This window comes from Thunnus maccoyii, chromosome 7 (genome assembly GCF_910596095.1).
Source record: "Thunnus maccoyii chromosome 7, fThuMac1.1, whole genome shotgun sequence".
Lineage (NCBI taxonomy): Eukaryota > Metazoa > Chordata > Actinopteri > Scombriformes > Scombridae > Thunnus > Thunnus maccoyii.
The window spans coordinates 11872365-11889498 of NC_056539.1; the positions used below are offsets into that span (position 1 = coordinate 11872365).

At 37.9% G+C, this 17134-nt stretch overlaps 3 protein-coding genes across 3 annotated transcripts; all 3 read left to right on the forward strand.

The window, feature by feature from the left end:
- The first annotated feature begins 4343 nt into the window (after positions 1–4343).
- LOC121900522 (serine protease 53-like) lies at positions 4344–9046 on the forward strand. Its single transcript, XM_042416937.1, has 10 exons — positions 4344–4709; positions 4785–4929; positions 5060–5192; positions 5547–5804; positions 5915–6071; positions 7159–7227; positions 7311–7458; positions 7621–7753; positions 8470–8724; positions 8823–9046. The coding sequence occupies exons 1-10, from the start codon at positions 4538–4540 to the stop codon at positions 8988–8990; spliced, it is 1638 nt and encodes a 545-aa protein (XP_042272871.1). The 5' UTR covers positions 4344–4537; the 3' UTR covers positions 8991–9046.
- A 2198-nt stretch (positions 9047–11244) lies between these two features.
- LOC121900176 (duodenase-1-like) lies at positions 11245–14171 on the forward strand. The gene is made up of 5 exons (XM_042416231.1): positions 11245–12488; positions 12582–12726; positions 12839–12971; positions 13326–13583; positions 13694–14171. The coding sequence occupies exons 1-5, from the start codon at positions 12317–12319 to the stop codon at positions 13853–13855; spliced, it is 870 nt and encodes a 289-aa protein (XP_042272165.1). The 5' UTR covers positions 11245–12316; the 3' UTR covers positions 13856–14171.
- A 786-nt stretch (positions 14172–14957) lies between these two features.
- On the forward strand, positions 14958–16825 carry LOC121900177 (duodenase-1-like). Its single transcript, XM_042416232.1, has 5 exons — positions 14958–15006; positions 15090–15237; positions 15400–15532; positions 16249–16503; positions 16602–16825. Exons 1-5 carry the CDS (start codon positions 14958–14960, stop codon positions 16767–16769), a joined length of 753 nt encoding a protein of 250 aa, XP_042272166.1. The 3' UTR covers positions 16770–16825.
- Positions 16826–17134: the final 309 nt, after the last annotated feature.

The window sequence follows — 17134 nt, forward strand, 5'->3', positions numbered from 1 at the left end:
TGTTGGGACATATGACTCCTTCAAAAATGTCGACATGTGTCCCCAACTTTGATGTTCAAATGTTGAACCAGAAGGTAAGACACAAATCGTAAATGGAACAAAAAAAAAAATGGGTGGGTCGCATAAGGTCAATACAATATAGTACAATAGACCCTTTTTATGGCAGAAAATAAATAACAACATTAACAATGGCTCCATTCAATTAAGTGTCCCATTCAGCCAAACAATACACTTAAATGATTAATATGAAAACACAGCTATCCACCATTGTCCATGATAGCCATCTCTATCAAATCATACGCATCTCTATCAAATCATGCATAATATCAGAGACCTGGAACTGGCTCACCTTAATGCTATGCAGCCATTCATATTATTCATTCCACCTGTGCTTTTCCTGCTTTGACAAGTCAAAAAATCTCCCATAAAAAGGGTCTTTTATTTTGCATCTTCCTAAGATGGGGACATGAATGAACACCTAAATTTGGTGGCAATCCATCCAATAGTTGTTGAGACATTTCACTCAAAACCACAAATGTCAACCTCATTTTGGGACTGGAGGAAAAATCAGGGAATCATCATATTTATTAGGATTTACCCTCTGGGGACCATGAATGCCTGCACCAAATTTCATGGCAATCAAGTTCAACACATGCTCTACTCCGGTCAATTAAAACATTAACAGACTCAGTGCTTCAACTGCTGGCTGTCATAATGATCAAAAGGATATAACTGGTGCATTAGTTTGATAACTGTGACTGTGAGACCATTTTGACACTCAAATCTGAAGCAGGAAATTGGTTTCTGTGGTTCAGTTTGTCACAGAATTCAAAGAAACATGTGAGTGGGCTTTTTAACCAAAACCAGTTTGGTGACTACTAGAAATTATTAACATCTCTCATAAATCCTTCATCAAATACACCAATACACCACTTCATGGCAATTAATAGCTGTTGAGATAATTCAGTCTAGACCAAAGTGGTGGACCAACAGACCAACATTGCCATCCCTGGAGCTGTACCACTGACATGGCTAAAGACAGAGAGGTAGTTAGTCATCAAATGCACAAAGGTGTTTTCACATGACATTCACAAAAGATGAAGAGTGTGTGTGTGTGTGTGTGGGGGGGGGGGGGGGGGGGGGGGGGCTGGTGGCTGGGTGAATCTGGAGGAGTGGCTGAAGACTGGGCTTGTGGCAGTGTAGAAAGTGTAAGAGTAAAGACTAAGCAAGGTGAAGAAGGTCCAAACAGGCCTAGGTTGAACAAAATAGATATTTAAAGTGCAATTTATATAAAGTGTGAAATTCAAAGGGCAAATGAAATGAAGGAGAAAGAGCAGATTCATGAGAAAGATTGAAGTGTTAAAACTGACCACATACTTATCACATAATGTGCGTCACGCTGCTGAGGCACCAGAACCACAAGCAAAGATACCATAAGCAATCGATATCACAAGCTGAAAATTTCCATTGCAGAAAGGATGTGGTCATAGAGTTCAAGATTAAAAAAAAACAAAACTACTTGACACTCCCAGGTGTCAGCCTGAGGGTACTGCCAACTTAATGCAGGTCTGCAAAAATTTCTGCCTCATGTTCTGACATGTCTAGGACAAATTAGTGAGAATGGCAAATCTGATCATTATTCTCTGGTCTACAAATGGAGGATTAACAGAATTTTCAAATAACTGATTTTACTTTCTAGGATCAAATCTGAAGTTACATCAGTAAGTCATTTGTAAATATCCACTAGGTTCTCATTTACTAATACGCCATGAAGTATGCAGTTGTAAATCTAAGTAGGTCTTTTATGAAGGTCAACAGATCTAACTTTCTAATAAGCTAACGTCTACAGTTACAAATATTTATGATGTCATTCATGTAAGGTCATGAATTTTCCACTTACTGATAAGAAATCATCAAAAGTTAGGCTTGAAGATGGGCCCTATGTTGCCTGTTCCCATCCTCCCTCCCAGAAACAGCTCCTTGGTCTTACTGACATTACAGTTAAGGAAGCTGCTGTCAAACCAGGTGGCAAGGTGATCGATGTGCTGAGAGTAGGAAGGGCTGTTGACATCCTGCAGGCAGGCAACCAGGGCCATGTCATCAACATACTTCATGAGTGAGAGAAAGTGCTGCTGTATTTTACCTCATTTGTATATATGGAGAACAGGAGGGGAGATATAATGCACCCTTGTGGAACGCTGGTGTTCAGGACAAGGCAGTCTGAGAAGGTGTTATTAATATACACTTGCTGGGGCCTCTTTCTCAGGAACTCCTTGATCCACCGGACAAGGCTGCTGTTGGATTGTATTAAAAGCAGAGGAGAAATCTTTAAGTAAAAGGACATATGAGTTGGCCTTGTCTAGATGATCATGTGCTTTGTCCAGGAGAGTGAGAGTGGTGTCCTCCACACCTCGACTGGCTTGAGAGGCAAACTTCATGGGGTCCATGAGCTTAACTGTTTGCAATATGAGTTTCTTGCTCACTAGATTCTCCATGTATTTTCTTAATAGAGGTGTGAGGGCGATGGTTCTAAAATCATTATGCAATTTTGTGTGCACCGTTTTAGGCACTGGAGCAATGATTGCGATTTTCCAGGCCTGGGAGACAAAACTGATGCTGAGGAACAAATGGAATAGATGGGTCCCAGTTGGATGCCACATTCTTTCAAGACCCTTCCCTTGAGCCCATCCGGCCTATGGGCTTTGCAAGGGTTGACTCACTGGAGGATCGAAATGACTTATTTTTCCTTTAATATCACAGGGGAAGGTGTCATTCCTGCACAGACATAGTCACATTCATCACTGAGGTCATGTTTATCAAATCTAGAAACTGAACATGTTCATATCATTTGAAAGGCTAACGGGGCCATTACATTGACAGGCTACTCTGTGTTTCCTTCCCATCATTGTGTTCAGTCCCCTCCAAGCATCTCTTGCATTGACATTCCTCTGCTTCTCTTCAACATAGTCTTTGTAGTCCATATTTGCTTTCTTAACCATGCATCTCCTCATTTCCTTCTCTAAATCTCTCACTTTTTGCAGGTCTCCCTCCAGAAAAGCTATTTTCTTTCACTTTTATCGGTGTTGTAGTCCTTTAAAACTTTATTTAATCCTATTGACCCATGGTTTGTTATTGGGGTAGATTCTGACATTTTTGTTTTATTGATAATAGTCAACACAGAGGTTGATATAATTGGTGATTGTGTAGGTTAACAGTTCAGGGTTATTACAGGACACCTGGTCATTGGGGAAAAAGTCACATTCAGTGGCATCAAAACAAGACCTCAGCTCTGCAACTGAATCATTTGTCCAGGCATGAATGTGTTTCTGACAGTACTTTGGCAAGAGGTGGATAACATTATTATCAGACAGTTCAAGTGGTTGGTGGCATCTGGGAACATAAGCATCCCCCACATTTCAGAATTCCAGAATGACTGATTTTCCCAAACTCACAAAGCAAGTAGTGTGGTCGAAAAGAAACAGTCTCAGAGGATCACCGCAACAAACTTGACAGACATATCCCCTAACATGATTGCCAGGGACAAACTTTTTTACAGTAGCAAATGTTGATACCAAAACAAACAAACAGATGAGCCAGGTAATTAGGGTCAGCATTTGCATATGCTAGTGGTTAATGTTTCACAATAGTTTCCTGCAATAGCCGAATGAAACTGGTTTATTCTCTTATATCAGTTTCAAGGTTATTGGCAATAACAAGATGGCAATAACTCTAACTGACATAGATGGCAGTCTGATAATACTAGCTGGGCTAATTGAATATAAGTCATCAAAACCCCATTTCACTGATCATCATCTATGTCAATTAGAGTGATTACCATCCATTTAATAGCCTTGCAATTGATATAAGAGAATGAACTGGTTTAATTTAGCTATTGCAGGAAACTATTGCGAATCAAAATAGCAATGGTTATATTGTTATGAGCCTAAAATCTGTTATTTTTATATGAATATCAATTCAAGATGGCCACCAAACGAACCCCATGGGCCATTAGTTGACCTTGGCAACACAGAAAATTCTTAACTGGTCACCATTAGGGTCCTAAAAAACAGATAACAAAAAAATGCCATGCAGGTACATGGGGACCTATTTCTTTTCCTTGGGATCACTTGGGATCGATCACTGGGAGCATCTCACCCTTGTACCAAAGCCCTATAGTTCCTTTCGTTTCCCCTAATCAAAGCCAGATGCCACCCAGTTTGGTTTTAACATGCAGCTTCTTCCTGGCCTTAGACAAGGCTGAAGGCAAGATGGACTACTACTCCATCCAACTTCGTGTTAGTGTAATAATTTCACCTCTTTAGAAATCTCTCCAATGTTAGTGACAGTTTTTTTCTTGCTCTGTCTACTGGTCTTGTTAGGTTTATTGCAGCAAAACATTTCTTACTGTATGTAATGTTTTAAACACAAAATGAAAAACAAAAATGAAGGGTGAATGACATGAAAGTAGGAAAAATGTATTCATGTGAGACAGTGTTAAAGTTACGTCTGTGCTTTGTCAGCTTGCATTTATCAAAGGATGTGGTTAGATATCAAGATAGATGGAAATCATACTGTACAGATTAAATTCTGCTGTTTAAAAAGGGTGTGTTTGACAGCCTCAAGACAACAAGTTGAGTTTGCTGCCGGCACAATGTATGTTCTGCGCAAGATTCTGCTTTTTCATGTCTTAATGTGCCTCGGACAAAATGGTAAGATTGCACAATCTTTTCTACAGCATGCAATTGGGATTTTAACTCATTTTAATTTTCTTCATATATTTTTAGCACTTGGGAGTGAAATCATACATGGGGAAAAGGCCCCAGAGAACTCCCTGCTGTATATGGCCTCGGTACAGAGCTATGGAAGTCATATATGTGGAGGAGTCCTCATCAGTGAAGACTTTGTACTCACAGCTGCGCACTGTGACGTGTGAGCTACTTTTCCCTCTTTAAACAATATATTATTCATGTAATTAGTAAAATCTCTTATTTCAAGAGAAATTGATCTGATTTTCTGCTGTGTTTTGTTGTTGACAATCTGATAATTGCATTTTATTCAGGAATCCTACAAATGTTGTTCTTGGCACCCACAATCTCAGAAAGGCTGGCAGGAGAAGGATAAAAATTGTGAAGAAATACAAACATCCATCTTATGAAAATATTGCATATGGGAATGACATCATGCTCCTCAAAGTAAGTAGATTTTCATACAACCCAGTTGTTTCTCATGACATGTTGCATTTTTTTAATCAAATTATTTCCTTTTAAGTTATGTTAAAATAAATTTGGTTCAAGAAATCAATACAAAAATTAAGCATTATTTTCCATGAGGGTAAATGTAAAAGGTGGTGGTAGAGCCTAAAACAGTATTGAATAACAATGTCCCAGCATTGCAATAATTTAATATTAAAACCTATCTACCTTAATTTAAATGAATCATCAGCTCTGACATCTGGCAATTGTATAAGTGAAGTCTGATAAAGATTATGGTCGTGTTCAGACAGATTGCCAGTCTTTTAAATTTACTTTCTGATTTTGTGTCTCCAGCTGTCTAGAGGAGTTCAACTGGGCAAAAGCATACAACCGATTCCACTTCCAAGTTCTGATATCGACCTTCAGGAAAACCAAATGTGTCTTGTAGCTGGATGGGGTTACGTGAGAACTGGTGGTGGCACTGTTGATGAGCTGAGAGAGGTGAATGTGTCGATCATTAACCCAGAAGTCTGTAGGAAGAGATGGCCTGTCAATATTCCTCACAATATTATCTGTGCAGGTGGATATGGTACAGACAAAGGATTCTGCCAGGTGTGTTTTCTGTTCTCTAAAAGAAAATGGCAACTGGTTTCTAGTCTTAAAATGGTACAAACATTTAATTAAACGATGAGCAAACAAATTATGATACTTCTTCCCAACAGGGTGATTCTGGTGGTCCTCTGGTGTGCAATGGGATGGCAGTTGGTGTTGTGTCTTTCAATAGGAACTTCGACTGTGACTACCCAGATGTACCCAACGTCTTTACAGACATATCAAAACACGTTTCCTGGATCAATAAGATTGTCACGGAAAAGAACTGCTAAATGTAACAATCATACAGTCTTACTTTGCTTCAGCATGCCTTTATTCTGTTTGAGCGGCGCAGTTGTGTCTGAGTCGCTCTTTCAGTATTTGCTCTTAAAAAGAAATGCAATGATCTTCCATAAAGTTTTGCTTCAGCATGCCTTTATTCTGTTTGAGCGGCGCAGTTGTGTCTGAGTCGCTCTTTCAGTATTTGCTCTTAAAAAGAAATGCAATGATCATAAAGTTTTGCCTCAGCATGCTTCTATTGTAATATGGAGGTGTTGTTGTTCACTATTTGCTCTTCAACCAAAATTCAAAATAAAAACTCATTTCAAATGCCATGTTTTGTTTCTGTCAGTATGAGAGGACACAAATAATATTTAAGTTAATAAAAACTATTCAAAGGTCCTTCTTCCAACAATATATCTACAAAATGTGTACATTTGATGTAGAATGAGTAACTTCTGACATGCCCACATAATACTGGTCAGCCCTAATAAAACCAGGACAGTCACACTTTGCACCAAACCACTGCAGCTTGATTTTGTCACAAGGCTACACTACGTAAGTGCTACTCATCATCATCTTCATTTTAGCAATTGGCTATATTTCCACAGCAGAGCAAGAGGGGTGGTCAGTGCTCCCTGATAACTGACTGGACACTCCAAATGCTACCCCCAAATTTCTTTAACCTAACTGACTGTAACAAAAATTATGATTACCACACTTAAGAATCTAAATGTGGTTAAGTAATAATCGTAAACAATGAGGGAAGGAGGTCTAAAAAGGCCCAGAATGAACTGAATCAAGAGGTTGAATGTCTCCTCAATACAAAAAGAAAAACAAAAATGAATGATGGATGACATAAAAGTGTGAAGAATAGATTAACATGACAGACTGTGGTAACGTCAATACATAATTCAGGCTGTTGTGCCACAAGTGCTATGAGCAAAGAAGATAATGCAAAGATAATATCACTGTGCAACTCGCAAACTTGCATTGTTAAAGGATGTGGTTATAGAAATCAAGATGCTAATCACAGTTGCCAACAGTGAGGACATACAGCAATGCTGTATAAAAGGGTCTACCTAGGATGGTGAAGTTAATTCTCCTGCTGGAAAGATGCATCGTCTGCACAAATTTCTGCTTTGTCATGTTCTGACATGTCTAGGTAAGATTACCAAATTGGTTCATTATTCTCCAGCCTTTTAATGGAGCCTTAACCTAAATCAGATTTTCTGTTAAACTTTTAAGCACGTGGGAGCGAAATCATACATGGGGAAAAGGCCAAGGAGAACTCACTGCTGTATATGGCCTCGGTGCAGAACAACAATGGTCATGTATGTGGAGGATTCCTCATCACTGAGGACTTTGTAGTAACTGCTGCCCACTGTGACCGATTGTGAGTTACCTTTCCCTTTTAAAGAAATCTTAATTCATGTCAATATGAATTACAATGGACTTCAACTTTCTATAAACCATTGTTTTTATTGTTTTCTTTTGCTGTTTTTTAGAAAGAAATTTATGAAATGTACTGACAACCTCTCAATGATCACTCACCCAGGGAACTTACAAGCATTGTTCTCGGCACCCACAATCTCAGGAGGGCTGATCATGAAAGAAGAGACATCAAACAGAGATACAAACACCCAGCTTTTGTGAATGAAGGAAATGGTAATGACAGCATGCTCCTTAAGGTATGTATATACTCATTTGAAGCAATAGCCTCGGGTGAAATCATACATTTTGGTGGTCAAATTTATCTGCATTTAAGTTTGATTAAAGTCTATAAGGTTCTATTACTTTTTACGTGTGTTTGCTGTTGCCAGCAATATCAACCATAAGGTAAGAGACGAAATCAGAAAAAAGGGTCATAATATCAACACAATATAGTACAATATTCCCTTTTTATGTCAGACATTTTGATTTGTCAAAGCAGGAAAAACACAGTTGTAAATAATAACATTAACGATGGCTCCATTCAATTCAATGTCCCAGTAAGCCATGTCAGTGAGTGAATATGCACAATACCAGAGGCCTGGAACTGGCTCATCTTATTGCCATACAGCCATACCACTGGCATGGCTAAAAACAGAGAGGAGTGTCAGTGAGCAGCTTCTGAACTGAACTGAACACCACAAAGTCAAATGGTGTTTTTGGCTTAATCCATCCATTAAATTGCTATTTAAGGTAAATGTAAAAGTGCCACTGCCAAAATAGCAAAAACACACAACATTACAACTGTTGAGGGCAACAATCGCTGCTTGTAACATGTAAACAACAACCTAAATGATTAATCAGCTCCATATTCCAACAACTGTTTGTTAATCTGAAATCTGATGCCGGAAAAGAAGAATTTTATTATATTTAGATTACTATTGTTTTATTTTCCTTTCTGATTTTGTGTCTCCAGCTGGCACGGAAAGCTCAATTGAACAACCGAGTACAAACAATTCAACTTCCAAAATCTGAAATGGACATAAAAGAAAACGTAACATGTCATGTAGCTGGATGGGGTGCCACGAGAACTGGTGGTGGCACTGTTGATGAGCTGAGAGAGGTGGATGTGTCGATCATTAACCTGCAAGTCTGTAAGGAGAAATGGCCTGGTCTTCCTGCCAATGTTATCTGTGCAGGTGGATATGGTACAAACAAAGGATTCTGTCAGGTGTGTTTTCTGACCTCAATTGGTTTCTAGTCTTAAAATGGTGCAACCATCTTTAATTGAATAATAGCCAAATAAATGATGATACTTCTTCCTAACAGGGTGATTCTGGTGGTCCTCTGGTGTGCAATGATATGGCAGTTGGTGTTGTGTCTTTCAACAAGTACAAGAACTGTAAATACCCAGATGTACCCAACGTCTATGTGGACATATCAAAACATCTCCCCTGGATCAATACGATTCTCAAAGGCACAAAACATTATGAGTAGCAATCTTGACCAAAGTTTTGCTTAAACGTAATATGAGGATGTTGTTGTGTCTCAAATTGTTCTATCACTATTTTATTATTCACTGAAATACCAAAATTCAAAATAAAAGTGTTATTTCAGATACCACGTTTAATTTCCTTTTTTAATGTAGCATTTTCTAACCAAGCTGCATAGACAGGAGGCCCCAGCAGGTTTCTTACAGGCCAGGTTCTTTTAATCAACCTTTTCTGACTCTACTATCCACTTTGCTTGTAGTATAGAGATTATGCTTAATATTCTTTCCATCTTTGCAATATTCAAACAGACTATATATTCAAACACACAAATTTGACAAAAATCCAGTTTTAGCCACTTCTCAAAGTGCAATGTAAAAGGAAAAGCAAATAACTTGCATGTATCTGTATCTGGTCTGTACAAGGAGACAAACTGCAGGTTGACTGTAATAAAACCAGGACAGTCACACTTTGCACTACAACGATGCAGCTTAATTTTGTCACAGGTGAAGGTTAGGTGAGTGCAACCAAGCTACATTATCCACTTACATGTCATCAACATCATAATTTTAGAAAAAATCGCACCACAGCAATGCAGCTTGATTTTGAGCAAACCCAAATTTCTTTAACCTAACTTTATTGGAAAAATAGTCCCACCCACCTGATCATAGAAACATTGTCCACAAACTTGTCTCTGCATCACTGTACTGACATGGTTCTGTCTCTAAAGTCACTTTCAGATAGGTGAAATAGACAGCTTTAATAATGTCTAAATTATCCCAGTTATAATAAAAGTGGGATCAGACCTGGGGATTTCTTAACTGTAATAATGAATAGGCCTATGAAATGTACACAATTGCAGTAGCACAAAACACAAATCTCCTGTTGTCAGTATATTGTTAACTTATTAAATGGAGCTTAGCGTTGATTCAGGCAGAGACAAACGTCACTGATAGTCATGTGTTTCATTTCTGTCCAATTATTTATGTCCACAATGTATTCCATCCACTAAGGTGGTCCTTGTAAAATAGGTGGTGCTCATTCATTCTCCTTTTTTAAAAAAAAAAATATTTATGAATGTTTTAGTCAGTGTATAGTATATATAATTTGTACTCAGGTTTCTCTTGCAAAATAAATCTTGACCACATTGAAACAGAATAAATAAAACAAAACTAAATTACATGCATTTACCCAAATTCATAAGTAACATTTCCTATTATAGAAGGTGAAATGTTATAATATATATTTGGTGCACATGTCCATGTAAATTTGCAAATTAGTTAACTTGGTGTGGTTTAATATTATCCACAAACAGTAAGCAAGGAGAAGAAGGTCCAAACAGGCCTAGATTGAACAAAATAGATACTGAAAGTGAAATTTATATAAAATGTGAAATGCAAATGGCGAACGAAATGAAGGAGGAAGAACAGATTCATGAGAAAGATTGAAGTGTTAAAACTGACCACATACTTATCACATAATGTGCTTCACACTGCTGAGTTACCAGAACCACAAGCAAAGATACCATAAGCCAGAGATATCACAAGCTGCAAATTCCTATTGCAGAGAGGATGTGGTCATAGAGTTCAAGATTAAAAAAAAAAAATACTTGAGACACCCAGGTGTCAGGCTGAGGGTACTGCCAACTTAATGCAGGTCTGCAAAAATTTCTGCTTCATGTTCTGACATGTCTAGGACAAATTAGTAAAACTGGAAATCTGATGAGAATGGCAAATCTGATTATTATTCTCTGGTCTACAAATGGAAGATTAACAGAATTTTCAAATAACTGATTTTACTTTCTAATAAAGGATCAAGTCTGAAGTTACATCAGTAAGTCCTGTGTAAATATCCACTAGGTTCTCATTTGCCAATATACCATGAAGTATGCAGTTATAAATCTAAGTAGGTCTTTAACAAAGGTCAACAGATCTAACTTTCTAAAAAGCTGAAGTCTACAGTTACAAATGTTTATGATGTCATTCATGCAAGGTCATGAATTTTTTACTTACTAATAAGAAATCATCAAAAGTTAGTGAGTCATCCGCAATTACAAATGTCAATAAGTCATTAATAAAGGATTCTTAAAATAATGCATGAAGTCTTCAGCTGTAAATATTAGCTAATACATTATTTAAAGGTAGATTTTGGTTCAGATGCTCTGCAAACAGTCCATTGGAAAGAGTCTGATGAACTGCATAGCTTATAAAAGACAAAGCAAGTGTTGGAGGATGTAAACGCCACACAAATAGCTTTTTCACAATCTGACAGTGAAACTTTCGCTTTTATTAATGACAAACAACTGATAACTTAACAACTTATAAAGCAAGAATAAATATGTAGATATATTAACCATTGGGCAAGCCAAGGCAAGTTTGTTTATGGAGCACATTTCATACACAGGGAAATTCAAAGTGCTTTACATAATGCAAAAGAATACAAAAACAGGAAGGGTGCCTTCATGAAGGGTGCCTAATAGAAAGTGGTAGAGTATTACCCATGTCAGACTCACCTGGCATGGCAATATCAATAGAAATAATACCACAAGGGTGCAAGAGAGTTCTCTTTATTGACTTTATGTACATACTATGGCTACTGCATAGCAGCACTAACATAGACTCCATGTTGGCAAAGGTATTGGTGATAGAGACATATTAGTCGAGCAGGAGAAATAGGTTCCCATGTACCTGCATGGCATTTTTTTGCAACCTGTTTTTTGGGACCCTAATGGTGCTTAGTTAAGAATTTTTCATGTTGCCAAGGTCAACTAATGGCCCATGGGGTTCGTTTGGTGGCCTTCTTGAATTGATGTCCACGCAAGCAGCAAAAAAAAGAAAAAAGTTTGACACCAGAAATCACATGGAAAGGTCACTGACATTGTACAACCACTCTTTATTGGTGAAAAACGGGTTACTTTATTATGTCTCTGTTTAGAAAGGCCACAGCAGAGGGCACAAATGACTTCCTGTACCCATTTTTCCTGGCTAGTGGGACCTTGAGTCTCCTGCCAGATGGCAACAGCTGGAATAATGAGTGAAGGGGTGGGTGGGGTCATTGTAGACCTGGGTTGACCTTTTGGTTATGGACCAGTTGTATAGGTTCTGAAGCTGCAATTGTTTAAATTTCAATGATCTCGCTGGCCTGGTTGACTACCTGGGTCAGGGGGATCCCTGAAACTACATCTTATCAGATATAGGTCAGTGGCCTAATGTGTATAAATTTGGGGGTCCTTGACACCAAAAAGGTTGACATGAAAGAGTAGGAAAAATGCATTCATGTGAGACACAGTGTTAAAGTTACGTCTGTGCTTTGTCAGCTTGCATTTCTCAAAGGATGTGGTTAGATATCAAGATAGATGGAAATCACACAGTCCAGATCAAATTCTGCTGTTTAAAAAGGGTGTGTTTGACAGCCTCAAGACAACAAGTTGAGTTTGCTGCAGACACAATGTATGTTCTGCGCAAGATTCTGCTTTTTCATGTCTTAATGTGCCTCGGACAAAATGGTAAGATTGCACAATCTTTTCTACAGCATGTAACTTATCTCATTCTCATTTCATCTCACTTAACTCATTTTAATTTTCTTCATATATTTTTAGCACTTGGGAGTGAAATCATACATGGGGAAAAGGCCCCAGAGAACTCCCTGCTGTATATGGCCTCGGTACAGAGCTATGGAAGTCATATATGTGGAGGAGTCCTCATCAGTGAAGACTTTGTACTCACAGCTGCGCACTGTGACGTGTGAGCTACTTTTCCCTCTTTAAACAATATATTATTCATGTAATTAGTAAAATCTGATCTGATTTTCTGCTGTGTTTTGTTGTTGACAATCTGATAATTGCATTTTATTCAGGAATCCTACAAATGTTGTTCTTGGCACCCACAATCTCAGAAAGGCTGGCAGGAGAAGGATAAAAATTGTGAAGAAATACAAACATCCATCTTATGAAAATATTGCATATGGGAATGACATCATGCTCCTCAAAGTAAGTAGATTTTCATACAACCCAGTTGTTTCTCATGACATGTTGCATTTTTTTAATCAAATTATTTCCTTTTAAGTTATGTTAAAATAAATTTGGTTCAAGAAATCAATACAAAAATTAAGCATTATTTTCCATGAGGGTAAATGTAAAAGGTGGTGGTAGAGCCTAAAACAGTATTGAATAACAATGTCCCAGCATTGCAATAATTTAATATTAAAACCTATCTACCTTAATTTAAATGAATCATCAGCTCTGACATCTGGCAATTGTATAAGTGAAGTCTGATAAAGATTATGGTCGTGTTCAGACAGATTGCCAGTCTTTTAAATTTACTTTCTGATTTTGTGTCTCCAGCTGTCTAGAGGAGTTCAACTGGGCAAAAGCATACAACCGATTCCACTTCCAAGTTCTGATATCGACCTTCAGGAAAACCAAATGTGTCTTGTAGCTGGATGGGGTTACGTGAGAACTGGTGGTGGCACTGTTGATGAGCTGAGAGAGGTGAATGTGTCGATCATTAACCCAGAAGTCTGTAGGAAGAGATGGCCTGTCAATATTCCTCACAATATTATCTGTGCAGGTGGATATGGTACAGACAAAGGATTCTGCCAGGTGTGTTTTCTGTTCTCTAAAAGAAAATGGCAACTGGTTTCTAGTCTTAAAATGGTACAAACATTTAATTAAACGATGAGCAAACAAATTATGATACTTCTTCCCAACAGGGTGATTCTGGTGGTCCTCTGGTGTGCAATGGGATGGCAGTTGGTGTTGTGTCTTTCAATAGGAACTTCGACTGTGACTACCCAGATGTACCCAACGTCTTTACAGACATATCAAAACACGTTTCCTGGATCAATAAGATTGTCACGGAAAAGAACTGCTAAATGTAACAATCATACAGTCTTACTTTGCTTCAGCATGCCTTTATTCTGTTTGAGCGGCGCAGTTGTGTCTGAGTCGCTCTTTCAGTATTTGCTCTTAAAAAGAAATGCAATGATCTTCCATAAAGTTTTGCTTCAGCATGCCTTTATTCTGTTTGAGCGGCGCAGTTGTGTCTGAGTCGCTCTTTCAGTATTTGCTCTTAAAAAGAAATGCAATGATCATAAAGTTTTGCCTCAGCATGCTTCTATTGTAATATGGAGGTGTTGTTGTTCACTATTTGCTCTTCAACCAAAATTCAAAATAAAAACTCATTTCAAATGCCATGTTTTGTTTCTGTCAGTATGAGAGGACACAAATAATATTTAAGTTAATAAAAACTATTCAAAGGTCCTTCTTCCAACAATATATCTACAAAATGTGTACATTTGATGTAGAATGAGTAACTTCTGACATGCCCACATAATACTGGTCAGCCCTAATAAAACCAGGACAGTCACACTTTGCACCAAACCACTGCAGCTTGATTTTGTCACAAGGCTACACTACGTAAGTGCTACTCATCATCATCTTCATTTTAGCAATTGGCTATATTTCCACAGCAGAGCAAGAGGGGTGGTCAGTGCTCCCTGATAACTGACTGGACACTCCAAATGCTACCCCCAAATTTCTTTAACCTAACTGACTGTAACAAAAATTATGATTACCACACTTAAGAATCTAAATGTGGTTAAGTAATAATCGTAAACAATGAGGGAAGGAGGTCTAAAAAGGCCCAGAATGAACTGAATCAAGAGGTTGAATGTCTCCTCAATACAAAAAGAAAAACAAAAATGAATGATGGATGACATAAAAGTGTGAAGAATAGATTAACATGACAGACTGTGGTAACGTCAATACATAATTCAGGCTGTTGTGCCACAAGTGCTATGAGCAAAGAAGATAATGCAAAGATAATATCACTGTGCAACTCGCAAACTTGCATTGTTAAAGGATGTGGTTATAGAAATCAAGATGCTAATCACAGTTGCCAACAGTGAGGACATACAGCAATGCTGTATAAAAGGGTCTACCTAGGATGGTGAAGTTAATTCTCCTGCTGGAAAGATGCATCGTCTGCACAAATTTCTGCTTTGTCATGTTCTGACATGTCTAGGTAAGATTACCAAATTGGTTCATTATTCTCCAGCCTTTTAATGGAGCCTTAACCTAAATCAGATTTTCTGTTAAACTTTTAAGCACGTGGGAGCGAAATCATACATGGGGAAAAGGCCAAGGAGAACTCACTGCTGTATATGGCCTCGGTGCAGAACAACAATGGTCATGTATGTGGAGGATTCCTCATCACTGAGGACTTTGTAGTAACTGCTGCCCACTGTGACCGATTGTGAGTTACCTTTCCCTTTTAAAGAAATCTTAATTCATGTCAATATGAATTACAATGGACTTCAACTTTCTATAAACCATTGTTTTTATTGTTTTCTTTTGCTGTTTTTTAGAAAGAAATTTATGAAATGTACTGACAACCTCTCAATGATCACTCACCCAGGGAACTTACAAGCATTGTTCTCGGCACCCACAATCTCAGGAGGGCTGATCATGAAAGAAGAGACATCAAACAGAGATACAAACACCCAGCTTTTGTGAATGAAGGAAATGGTAATGACATCATGCTCCTTAAGGTATGTATATACTCATTTGAAGCAATAGCCTCGGGTGAAATCATACATTTTGGTGGTCAAATTTATCTGCATTTAAGTTTGATTAAAGTCTATAAGGTTCTATTACTTTTTACGTGTGTTTGCTGTTGCCAGCAATATCAACCATAAGGTAAGAGACGAAATCAGAAAAAAGGGTCATAATATCAACACAATATAGTACAATATTCCCTTTTTATGTCAGACATTTTGATTTGTCAAAGCAGGAAAAACACAGTTGTAAATAATAACATTAACGATGGCTCCATTCAATTCAATGTCCCAGTAAGCCATGTCAGTGAGTGAATATGCACAATACCAGAGGCCTGGAACTGGCTCATCTTATTGCCATACAGCCATACCACTGGCATGGCTAAAAACAGAGAGGAGTGTCAGTGAGCAGCTTCTGAACTGAACTGAACACCACAAAGTCAAATGGTGTTTTTGGCTTAATCCATCCATTAAATTGCTATTTAAGGTAAATGTAAAAGTGCCACTGCCAAAATAGCAAAAACACACAACATTACAACTGTTGAGGGCAACAATCGCTGCTTGTAACATGTAAACAACAACCTAAATGATTAATCAGCTCCATATTCCAACAACTGTTTGTTAATCTGAAATCTGATGCCGGAAAAGAAGAATTTTATTATATTTAGATTACTATTGTTTTATTTTCCTTTCTGATTTTGTGTCTCCAGCTGGCACGGAAAGCTCAATTGAACAACCGAGTACAAACAATTCAACTTCCAAAATCTGAAATGGACATAAAAGAAAACGTAACATGTCATGTAGCTGGATGGGGTGCCACGAGAACTGGTGGTGGCACTGTTGATGAGCTGAGAGAGGTGGATGTGTCGATCATTAACCTGCAAGTCTGTAAGGAGAAATGGCCTGGTCTTCCTGCCAATGTTATCTGTGCAGGTGGATATGGTACAAACAAAGGATTCTGTCAGGTGTGTTTTCTGACCTCAATTGGTTTCTAGTCTTAAAATGGTGCAACCATCTTTAATTGAATAATAGCCAAATAAATGATGATACTTCTTCCTAACAGGGTGATTCTGGTGGTCCTCTGGTGTGCAATGATATGGCAGTTGGTGTTGTGTCTTTCAACAAGTACAAGAACTGTAAATACCCAGATGTACCCAACGTCTATGTGGACATATCAAAACATCTCCCCTGGATCAATACGATTCTCAAAGGCACAAAACATTATGAGTAGCAATCTTGACCAAAGTTTTGCTTAAACGTAATATGAGGATGTTGTTGTGTCTCAAATTGTTCTATCACTATTTTATTATTCACTGAAATACCAAAATTCAAAATAAAAGTGTTATTTCAGATACCACGTTTAATTTCCTTTTTTAATGTAGCATTTTCTAACCAAGCTGCATAGACAGGAGGCCCCAGCAGGTTTCTTACAGGCCAGGTTCTTTTAATCAACCTTTTCTGACTCTACTATCCACTTTGCTTGTAGTATAGAGATTATGCTTAATATTCTTTCCATCTTTGCAATATTCAAACAGACTATATATTCAAACACACAAATTTGACAAAAATCCAGTTTTAGCCACTTCTCAAAGTGCA

Coding starts and splice junctions, on each gene's coding strand:
- LOC121900522 (XM_042416937.1), top strand. CDS start 4,538: ATGTGGTTAGATATCAAGATAGATGGAAATCATACTGTACAGATTAAA. Junction 4,930..5,059: donor ACAGCTGCGCACTGTGACGT/GTGAGCTACTTT, acceptor CATTTTATTCAG/GAATCCTACAAATGTTGTTC. Junction 5,193..5,546: donor ATGACATCATGCTCCTCAAA/GTAAGTAGATTT, acceptor TTGTGTCTCCAG/CTGTCTAGAGGAGTTCAACT.
- LOC121900177 (XM_042416232.1), top strand. CDS start 14,958: ATGCATCGTCTGCACAAATTTCTGCTTTGTCATGTTCTGACATGTCTA. Junction 15,007..15,089: donor TCATGTTCTGACATGTCTAG/GTAAGATTACCA, acceptor TAAACTTTTAAG/CACGTGGGAGCGAAATCATA. Junction 15,533..16,248: donor ATGACATCATGCTCCTTAAG/GTATGTATATAC, acceptor TTGTGTCTCCAG/CTGGCACGGAAAGCTCAATT.
- LOC121900176 (XM_042416231.1), top strand. CDS start 12,317: ATGTGGTTAGATATCAAGATAGATGGAAATCACACAGTCCAGATCAAA. Junction 12,489..12,581: donor AATGTGCCTCGGACAAAATG/GTAAGATTGCAC, acceptor ATATATTTTTAG/CACTTGGGAGTGAAATCATA. Junction 12,972..13,325: donor ATGACATCATGCTCCTCAAA/GTAAGTAGATTT, acceptor TTGTGTCTCCAG/CTGTCTAGAGGAGTTCAACT.